Raw genomic sequence first — 11,429 nt, forward strand, 5'->3', positions numbered from 1 at the left:
TTTATTTATTTATTAAAGATTTCTGTCTCTTCCTCACCGCCGCCTCCCATTTCCCTCCCCCTCTCCCAATCAAGTCCCCCTCCCTCGTCAGCCCAAAGAGCACTCAGGATTCCCTGCCCTGTGGGAATCATCATTTTTATAGAAACATTTTCTGAAGCCACAGTTTAAAGGATAGAACTAGAACAGTTTACAGAGAAATGTTTATACTGATAAACATATGTGACTTCATTCACTGAAGTGTGCAATCTATAAGAATCCAACCCAAAGTGGGTGATGAAGAAAGACGACTGTAAGAAATAAAAATATATCTAAAAAAGAATAGTTTTCAATGGGCTTTAAGATGTAAAAAGTATAGATAAGTGTCAAAGTCGCTTACTTGAGCAAACAGATGGAAAATGCATACCAACACTCAACACATATTTTTTTCCAAGGGAAGAGAAAAGTGCATGAACAATTGACATAGAAAATCTAAAATAAATCAAAAATGGAAACCAGGAAAGTAATTATTTTATGACATTGTTTAAATAAAAGGTTTTGGTTTCTTACTAATAGGATCCTTTAGACATAAAACTCACTGAGTTGACACAAATGATTCCATGAAGGGATTATGCCAAAACTTTGAAGATATAAAGAAAAGAAACTTTGAAATGTTTACAGAGACTAAAAAAGAAAAAAAATTACATAATTTCAAATAAAATTGATACAAATATTTGAAAACATATATCATGACAGATATTTATTAATCTTAATCAATGATCAAAAGTACAGTGTTAATGAACATGATTTACCAGTAAAATTGATAAACCTCTTACATGTGACCAAATGTTATAATTTTAATAGTTTAGTAGAGTTTCAAGATTAGGAAATTAAGAAAAATTAGTATATCATGTTGTGGAATACTTCTTTACATGGTGTGAAGATATGCCCCTGTGATTAGTATAATAAAAAGCTATATGGTCAATAGTTAGGCAGGACTTGGGGGGCAGACAGGATACTGAGAAGGTGAAGTTACCTAGCCTACATGAAGAAAATCAGAAAGCAATATGGGCAGTAGAGAGTAAAGATAAGAAAGTCACGAGACAGAAAGTAAATTAATAGAAATGAGTTAATTAAAATTATAAGAGCTAGTTAAAAATCTTAAGATAGCAGCTGAGTTTTCATAATTGCTAAGAAGCGCACATGTGTTTATCTGGGAGATGACAGGTAAGACAGAAAATCTGCCTATATTGTCATGTAATATCTAGAAATAAAACCTATGACAATCACGTATTGAATAATGTAAATTTGCAAATGAATAATTAGATCACAGCTCTTTGAGAAGAAAAAGTTGTAGCTTTTGATAAGAAAAACAAATAACTTACTAGAGAAAGTCGGGATGTTTTTCTATTAAAATTAGGCCCTCATAAGTTTTGGATGTGATAGCACTTTCCTGTTAAACTGTTATTTAGGGAATAAAGGCAAGGATGGAGTCAGGAGCCAAGACCATATAGTGAGTCTGTGTCATGTTCATGCTACATGAAAGTTTGTCTCAATACAAACACACATACAAACACACACACACACACATCTACACAAATACAATGATAAAGCAAATGCAAAAATAAAGAATGTTCGGTTGATATTTTCAGTAGTAAATAAAGATTAAATAAAAGTAAAAAATATTCCACCCCAACAAAAAGACATGAAACACGGAGAAGAGAGCTTGGCATAGCCTCAGACATTGAATTATATAGTAGCTAAATAAAGGCACACAGTACTGCTTCTAACTGGTTAACTGAATGAAAGAATGGCATTCTTATTATCAAGAGAAGCCCACACTCTTTTAAGCTTCACATCAAGTTGCAGATTTAGGTGACATAATCTCTGGCATCTGTAAATGAAAGAATAATCATATTTTGCCATTTTACAAGACATGAAGGAAAGGAGACAAACTCTAGAAAGAATCTATTCTTAAACGCTATCTAGAGTGTCTTTGATCAGGGAACATATATGAGGAAGAATCAGACTTCACCCTGACACAACACCAAGTGAGACAAGACACAGAAAGCTATAGTGTGAACCAGCAGGGCTTGGCTTTGCTAACACAAACGTTAAAGAAGCAGGAGACTGTCTTGGGCAAGGCATTACACAGGGAAAGACAGTTCCACAGCAAACATATGAGCTGAGAATAAGTGAATTTTGATACCAATTGCGGTCCAAATTCCAGGGACACCTTTCTTTTATTCAGATATTTGGATTCTTAGAACTTTGATGGTCTTGGTATATGCATCATAGGGATAACAGTCTAGAATCTCTAGGGTATATGCTATACTGGGAAAAGCATCCTTCATTCACAATGTTTCAGGTTATTCACAATGTTCAAAACTTGAACTTTGAAAAGGGCCTGTACAATGCACAAAATGCAAACCTAAAAATGGAGCCAGACTTAAAAGGAATAAGCATAGGACCAAACTACTTCCTCTGAATGGGTTTGACATTTGCATGGCTGGGGCAGACTGAGGGGCCACTGGCAGTGGCACAATGATTTATCCCTACGGCATGTACTTGCTTTTGGGAGTCCTATTCTCTTTGGATGTATTCAATGCTCAGCCTAGATATACTAGGGATGAACTTGGACCTTCTACAAGGCAATGCGCCTTACCCTCTTTGAGAATTAGATGGGGGTGGGGTTAGAGGGTGTGGGGAGACAATGGGAGGAGAAAAGGAAGTAGGAACTTGGATTGGCATTTTTTAAAAAAGAAGTCTAATAAATTTTAAAAACTGACACTTTAATTACAGCACTTATCCCTTTGCTTTCCTCCCTTTCTGCCCCTATAACCCTCCCTGATCTTCAAGTTTATTGCCTGTTTTTCACCGTCCTTGAGTGCATATATGATCCTGTGTATTCATACATATTCCTAAATATAACCAGCTGAATCCATGTAATGTTGAGGAAAACAAAACAAAAATTCTTTCAAGCCAAAGCATATTTAGTAAGACTTTTATATTAATAAAGCCTGCTTTTTCCATTTTTGTTTAATAATTTTTTAGCTCAGTCCTCTAGTTTGTGCCCAAATGCTGAAAATAAGTTCTCTGATTGCATATTTCTAAGAAACATTTTTCTGTCACCACATTTAGTGATAAGAAAATCTATATTATGTCGGGCCTGGAAGGTGGCAAAAAGAAGCCCCTGAAACAGCCCAAGAAGCAGGCCAAGGAAATGGGCGAGGAAGATAAGGCTTTCAAGCAGAAACAAAAAGAGGAGCAGAAGAAACTCGAGGAGCTAAAAGCCAAGGCCGCGGGGAAGGGACCCCTGGCAACAGGTGGAATTAAGAAATCTGGCAAAAAGTAAGCTGTTCCTCATATCTGAGATGATGGTGACCCTCTTCCATTCCTATTTAAACATCTGGATTCCCTGCCATAACATCTTTGCCATCTACAGCTAGAATGAAATGTTATCCTGGAGCCTGCTAAACATCTGGATCCCCTACTATAACATCATTGCCACCTATAGTTAAAATGAAGTGTTATCCTGGAGCCTGTTGTACATTGTAATAAACTTTTGTAAAAAATAATAATAATAATAATAAAATAAATAAAAAAAGAAAATCTATATTATTAACTAATTTTTCATAAAATTCCAATTATCTATTACCCCAAACTACTGAAGCAGCATAACCTTCTTTTTAACTTTACTAAAATACACTGATTTAAGACTATTTGCCCAATATGTTGTCCCATACAAAACTGAAGGAAATACATAGCAAGATGCAGTAATTGTTGTTTTAGATAAAGTGGCTCAAAATATGCTAGTGTGAGAGATGACATAGAGAATACTGGATATTTAAGCAGACGTGAGTATAAGGAAATGTGAACCAGAAATGAACAAGCAAGAAGAATATGCATTTTCCATCTAAGGAGGAATTAGTTCCTCTATTTTTATTACTTTAGTGTATATGATGAGTTATTTGTATTCTCTTCTAACCTGAAAAAAATTGATACTTCATACAATAAAAAAATGTATAATTTCTTTTTACTGATTTTTTTATTGAGCTCTACATTTTTCTCTGCTCCCATCCCTGCCTCTCCCCTCCCCACTTCAACCCTCCCCCAAGGTCCCATGCTTCCAATTTACTCAGGAGATCTTGTCTTTTTCTACTTCCCACATAGGTTAGACCTATGTATGTCTCTCTTAGTGTCCTCATTGTTGTCTAAGTTTTCTGGGATTGTGGTTTGTTAGCTGGTATTCTTTGCTTTATGTTTTGCAACTATTAGTACACTTATATGTTTAGTAATTATAGTATTTATTCAAATTTGGACAATTTAAATGAGACATTATAAAGATAAAATGGTAGAATGAGAGGGGCATGTGAATTTTGATGTCACATATGATGGATAAATTCTAATCATTCACTGTCCTCTCCTTGCTGATCTTGATATTTTATGAAAGTTGTATAGACTATTAGTGCCCTCGCTTCCAAATGAGAAGTAATATCCTTTCTCAAAACTCTGGGAACATTAAGCAATGCAATTCCTCTACAGCCCTTGGAAGAGCAAAAAATGAATATAATAAATATTAATTTATTCTTTTTTTCCCGAATTTTATTGTACCGCATGATTTTCATATTAACCTCAAATTACTGATTTTTTTTTACTACTTGAATCTAGAGTCAATCATTATTATTACCTAGGGTATTTTTATTATCAAAATGTTTAAACATAGCTGTGGGTTTTTAATAGTCTGATAAAGATGACCCACTTGCAAATTGTTCATCTTTTCTTTATAATAGGATATTAATTCATGTATGTAAATGATCCCCCTTAAGTCAGATATGAGAAAAGCTTATATCTTTATGTAAGCTATTATACTTTTATAAAATCTATGCTAATTTATTGTTTTTAATATGCCAAGCATTTTTGATATTAACCAGCTTATATTAAAGATCATTTAATTCTTTGTATTTTCAAGAACCATCAATCTTTATAAACACTTTTGTCTTCGTAGGACATCAATTTTCAATTGTAAAAATATGAACCACTACCATATTTTCCCAATTTTATGGTAAATAAATTGAGATACTTATACAAAAACTTGAGAAAGAAGTCTACATTCTCAATTTTATAATTTTCCAAAAGTATTCAATGATACAAATACTTTAGAAAGGTATGTTCAAAGCTGCTGCTATATATTAGCAAGACATGAGCTATAAAGGTCAGTCACACACTGTAAACACAGACTGTGGTTTTTTAAGTGATTCAGCATCCCAAATCTGCTAGAACATGAATAAGTGAATGCAGATAGGAAAAGATCTAATTGGTCCATGTGGAAAACCATGCAGCTGTCTCCTTCACCTGAAACTCTGTGATAGTGTGTGCACAATTAATGCACAGATCTTGCAAGATTCTTTCATGGAGATGTGAAACACAGAAAAATAAAACAAAACAAAATCACAATTTTGAGTTTACACCAATTAACTGAAAGCTTTATACACTTCTGAGGCATGGCTTTTTAAGTTATGCTTTATTTTTCCTGTATTTATATGCAAATGGAATCTTATAGAACTTTAATTCTATTTACTTTTCATTTGGTTTATATCATTATCATATGTATATCACATTATTAGTAGTAGAAGTAATATTCTTTAAAAATTACTGAAAAGTTCTTTTAAAAAAGGACTGAAATTAACAGAATGAAAATTATATAAAGGGTCTGGAGAGAGGGCTAAATGGTTAAGAGCACTTACTGCTCTTGTAAAGACTTGTTCTTAGTTCCCAGAACCCACATGGCAACTTACAATCTTCTTAATCCTATTATCAGATATCTAACACTCTTTTGACTTCCCTGGGCATTAGGTAACATACACGTAGGCAAAACATTCATATACTTAAAATAAGAATACAGCAGTTGATGGTTCAGTACTAAATGGTCGGTCTTCAAAACATAATTACAAATGACAGTGTACGGACTGAACAAGTTATGTTTAGGAAAAGATATTTATATGCATATGCGTCCACACATGAAATAACTAAGTGAAAGTGAAGTCATGATTTGAAGGAAGTATAGTTAGGGAGGGGTATATGATAGGGCTTTGGAGGAGGAGATAAAGGAAATATTTTGTAATTATAGTCTCACTTTTTTTTAAAAGTCTATCATTGCATGAATCCCATGGTTGAATCGGTAATAATAATTCAACACATCATATTCAACTGTGCAATAATTTATTGTTTTATGGTGACAAATAAGCATATGTGAATAACTGACCCTGTGCTGAGATCTATAAGCAGCGTGAGAAGGTGATCTGTTTCTTATGGTATTGAAAGGTAGAGCCATGGTCAAATGATCAACAGATAAAAAGTGAACGAGGTGTGTGTCATCATGCAGTACATGCTTCATGTTTACAAGCTTAGAAAAATTGTACCTCTTTTCTCCCTTATTCTGTCTAAAGACAGGACAATCCAAAATGAGCCTTCTTAAACTTCCATAACGAGAAGAAAAATCAAGAGAACCATGGGTTTTCATAGCCATCAGCAGATACTATTACAAACTATCAAATTTTAATTCACTGCTTTTTGAAGCACTTTTTATACACATATTTTTATAAATTCATAAATATGTGGTGGTTTGCATAATAATAGCCTCCATAGGCTCATATATTCAAATGAATGCTTCGTTCAGGGAATGGCACTGTTAGAATTAAAGGGATTAGGTGGCTTGAACTTATTGGAGAAATCAAGTGCCACCTGGGTTATATTTTAAAATATAGGTATTCAAGCCAAACCTAGAGTCTCTCTTCTTCTCTCTACCTATGGGTCAGGCTATAGCTCACAGCTACTGTCTGCCTGCACGCCACCGTGTTACCAGCCATGATCATAATGGACTAAACCTTTGAAAATGTAACCAAACCACCATTTAAATGATTTCTATTATAATAGTTTCTGTGATCATGGACTTTCTTCACAGCAGTATCATAGTGAATTGGAAATGTACATTTTAGCAGGCTTCATTTTGGGCCAAAAACCCAGATGTCTCTTTTTTCTTTCTCTCTCTCATTCCTTCATTCTCTGTTCTTTACACCCTTCCCCTCTTTTCTCTCCTCTTATTTACTTTCCCTGCCTGCCAGCCCCTCCAATCTTTCTACTGTCTAGCTATTGGCTGTTGAGCTTTTTATTAGGGCAATTAGGTACCTTAGGCCGAAAATGTGAACCAGCAACACACCTTTACATAATTAAACAAGTTCAGGCTAAAACAATGTATCACAACTTTACTTACTTGAAGTAATATTCCACAACAGTACAACGTATACTACATTTCTCCTCTTCGTCTCTTTCAACACTTCTCATGCTATTCTCTTGTTTCCCTCCAATTCATAGACCCATTTTCTTTCATTGTCGATGCATGTACAATGATATTAAATCTTCTGAATGACCATGTTTTATTCATTTTGTAATTAATAGAGTTCAGTTGGTTGCTGCACTATCATATAATATTTTGGATGAATAAAAAAATTAAATAATAACCACAAATGGCAGATAAATCTAACCCCTTTCAACATATTTTACTTAAAGCTTTATTTGGATGTTTCTTTGTTTTGATGCAAATTTCGCATATAAAACACTTTATAAACAAAAGCTCTCAACAGGAAGAAATGACTCAATTTGGCTTAAATATGTTAAAAATTTTACATTTGATATAGGCATGTATCTCGAGACATATCTTTGCATATTTGTAATAGGAAGCCATATAATTTCTTGTATGAAATTTTACTTTCTGTGTGAGTGTTCTTTCCTTTTGAAGTTGTTCAGTTTGCCTTTGTGTTTTGCTCTCAATAATTATCTTCCTCGATATAGTGAAGGTGCACAACCTGGTAGTTGTTTCCTACTTGTCTAATGAAAGAGAGGGACAAGAGTGCTTCAGAAACAAAGAGTAATAAGAAAAAAACAGCCTTGAAAATGTTTCCTTAAAATACGTAGAATTATTTTTATACATAAATACAATAGATAAAATAGAGACGTGTTAGATTAACACCAATTAACATTTGCACCATATTACAGAAAAGAAATAGTTACCCTTTTAAATCATAAAAAAATTCAAATGTTTTCTAAAATACTCTAAAGGAGATCAGCTGACCTTACAACCATTAAGAGTTATCCGCAAGAAAAGATGAAACTGTTATCACTAAAATTGCTCATAACTCATAATGCTCCCTATAGTGCAATTAAATGAAAAAAGTAATTTAACATAGCTCAAGGTTAGTTTGCATTGTATCTCCGCTGACTGAAAGAAAATTAAGCTGCTTCTAATTTTGAAGACAGTTAAAATCAACACAAAATGAAGATGTTTGTATGTTTCTTTAGTGTTTAGCTCAGAATTGCTCCTATGCTTTCAATATACATTTATTCTCAGAAGCCAGATTTCTGGTTCATTTGAGTGCACTTCGAATTTAGTTAGGCACTACAAGAAGTGCTGTTCAAACTTAATGTGTATTGATGTCACCTATAAATGTTGTGAAATAGATCGGGGACTAAATATGCAATTCTGCATTTCTAACAAGCTCCAAGATGATGCTGATGCTGTTGATTCCCTCAAAATTCATGAGATCATTATACACAAAAGGACTAATTCTAAAAGAAATGACTATCTTTGCTAATCACCCAGTAAAGCTGTTGCAAGAAGCATTTAGTTCTTAAGCTTTGTCATAGATAGCAGGTATGTATTAAGCAAACAATGTGTATATGATTGATCTGCTTTACCAATATACTGCATAAAGGATGCTGAGTAAAATTGTACTTGATTGAAAGGCATTATACCACTTAACTTTTTTCTAGTCCTCCATTACCAGAACACTGTTTTTAAAAACAGATAAAATGGAAAATTTTATTTCAATTTATCCTATTAGCATTTATTATCTTTTAATAATTTTAGTAGATAATTGTCTTGCAAACAGTCAAACTGAAAACTTCTTAGCTTCAGGCCTTTCATTTTGCATATCAGAGACATCGGAAAGATGGATAGAATGAGGAACTGTGAGTGAATATCGTGACTTAACCAAAATGATTATGTCCTCTTTTTCCTTTGCTGCATTCTAAACCAACAATACTGATGGTCTAAACTTCAGAAAATATTTCTGTACTATCCTTGCTATCTTTTCCTTGTAACAAAACTAATATCCCCATAGAAGTAATTATTCATATTTCTTTAAGATATGAATTTATGTTCAATTACTTGTTCCCCAATTATGTTAATTTTAACTAAATTAAAAGAAGTTCACACTTTCTTAGAAGAGATCCAGATGGAAAGATGGTGACAGGTGTTAATTGATTGGGAAAAGGTAACATATGACAAAGAATGACAGTTGTGGATACTTTGTACAAAGTACACTTCACAGGGACTAAAGTAAAAATTGACTATTATTAAACTTAAATGAGAGTATTTAAGTTTTATGCTTATGGGGATGCAAAAATAGAAAAGAAACACTAACAGCTATTCTACCAAAATTTTATCTTAATATTTCTAATCTTTCTTTAAGTTAAAATAAATATTTTTAAACAGTCAAGCAAAGTGAAATATTAAAATGACATCTGTACTCATTTTTAGTGAAAGTATTAATATATTATAAGTGCTTGTTCTGTTAATAATATTATGGATACTGGATATTATACATAGTTCAATTCATCTTTGAAGAAAATACTGTTTTATTTTAAGTAAAATTAAATACTTTGCAATATGGTAAACAAAAATATGTCTTCACAAGAATTTCTTTTAGAAGAAAATCACGAATACTTGCAACTGAAAAAAAAAATGTAGAGTTGCCTGGGCAGTGGTGGTGCACACCCTTAATCCCAGCACTCAGGATTCAGAGGCAGATTGATTTCTATGAGCTAGAGGCCAGCCTGGTCAAAAGAGTGAATTCCAGGAATGCTACAGAGAAAGCCTGTCTTGAAAAACCAGACATAAATTACAGTGTTATTTGGTAATATTTAATTATGGCATTGAATGGATCTGTACATTCAAAGTGACATTTGTATCAGAAATCGTATTGTGCATCATCCAGAGCAATATCTGCTAAACGTTGTTTTGAAGTAACGGAGAGTAACTAATCTGTTTGTTCCAAAAAAAAAAAAAAAAAAACTGATGCAATTTAGTAATATATCTGTTAGAAACATGATTTTATTGAGGAGTAGTAGATGGCTTAGTGATTAACAGGACTTGCTCTTACTGAGGACCTGACTTTGGCTCCCAGTTCCTGTGTCAGGTAACTCAAAACTGCCTGTACCACAAGCTACACAGATGGGATAATCTTATCGCCACTGATAATGGGAACAGTATTTGGGCTTACAAACCTACACACACACACACACACACACACACACACACACACACACACACACACAGTGAGTCAATAAAAAACTATTTCTTTAAATCCTTTCTTTTGTTTTCAAAAATTGTGATACAATGAAATAAAGACTTCTGATGCTAAGGAGGCAGGAGTCACTGTATTACAGGTCTTGTGCCTTTGACAGTGGGGTTGTAGGAAGAACCAACAGTTACTGGTTTTTCTCACTTCTTGAAAGATATTAAGAACATAGACTTAGTTGCACCCTTGTAGTATTATTCTCACTGGTTGAATAAAAAATTAATTCTGAAAATATTATCAAGTACACTTAGAATTATTATAACATATGATATAATAATCTTATACAAATAATTAGTATTTTGGTAACACGTTTTATTTGATTTACTTGCAGACTTAAAACTGGAAATCTATTCTAATAGGTTTAAGTTACTGCCTTTCTAAATAAGTCAATACCTTTAATTTTAAGGTCATCTTTTTTGTTCTCATTTCTTATTTTTACATATTTATATACATTAAAAGATATATTCTTATTTTTGAATTTGCTATATATTCTAATAAAATAGCAAAAAAAGTCATGAAATATATTCCTTTGCTGAAAATTAATATAGTCAAGCAGTATAATCTTTTAATAATTCCTTAAACTGAATGGCTTATTTTAGAAATTTAAACAGTGATGAGGTTTGGATATCATTGTTCAAAGTAACAGAAAGTAGCTTTACTAAATTGATGAACAGTCTGGAAGTGATAAAAATAATACACACTGATAAAATGGTGCATGTTGAAAGAGGGTTTTTTTTAACAGCAATTTGTATTTGAAGAAAGATAATTCAAACAACAGTTTTTATCTATCATACAATCTCTTATTAAAGTCTTCAAATGGAAGATCCAGATAGTATATCTAAGTCAATAGCATGAAATCAAAGCATGATGCCCTAGGGAACCCTGGAAAAAAACATCTTTCACATATTTTTTCATGTCTTTAATATTGGCGTAGAATATATTAAGGTCAATTTATTTTTTCCAAATGCTCCTGTTGTGGTGAACATTTAAGGTGTCATATAATAATGACAACATTAACATTTTTGTTTAAAATGT

The 11,429-nt window shown here is 32.8% G+C and overlaps 2 protein-coding genes across 3 annotated transcripts in view; one reads left to right on the forward strand and one right to left on the reverse strand.

Annotated features, from left to right (window-relative positions):
* Window positions 1–11,429, reverse strand: part of Brinp3 (BMP/retinoic acid inducible neural specific 3) — a 347,625-nt gene that overhangs the window by 155,207 nt on the left and 180,989 nt on the right. The window lies entirely within an intron of this gene.
* Window positions 3,137–3,560, forward strand: LOC126514193 (translation machinery-associated protein 7-like). Its single transcript, XM_050162923.1, has one exon. It carries the CDS (start codon window positions 3,137–3,139, stop codon window positions 3,329–3,331), a length of 195 nt encoding a protein of 64 aa, XP_050018880.1. The 3' UTR covers window positions 3,332–3,560.

The sequence above is a fragment of the Alexandromys fortis genome, unplaced genomic scaffold (assembly GCF_014885135.2).
Source record: "Alexandromys fortis isolate MF-2015 unplaced genomic scaffold, M_Fortis_MF-2015_v1.1 scaffold_126, whole genome shotgun sequence".
NCBI classification, from domain to species: domain Eukaryota; kingdom Metazoa; phylum Chordata; class Mammalia; order Rodentia; family Cricetidae; genus Alexandromys; species Alexandromys fortis.

Bases quoted from the DNA above. Each gene is read 5' to 3' on its own strand.
- LOC126514193 (XM_050162923.1), top strand. From the start codon at position 3,137: ATGTCGGGCCTGGAAGGTGGCAAAAAGAAGCCCCTGAAACAGCCCAAG.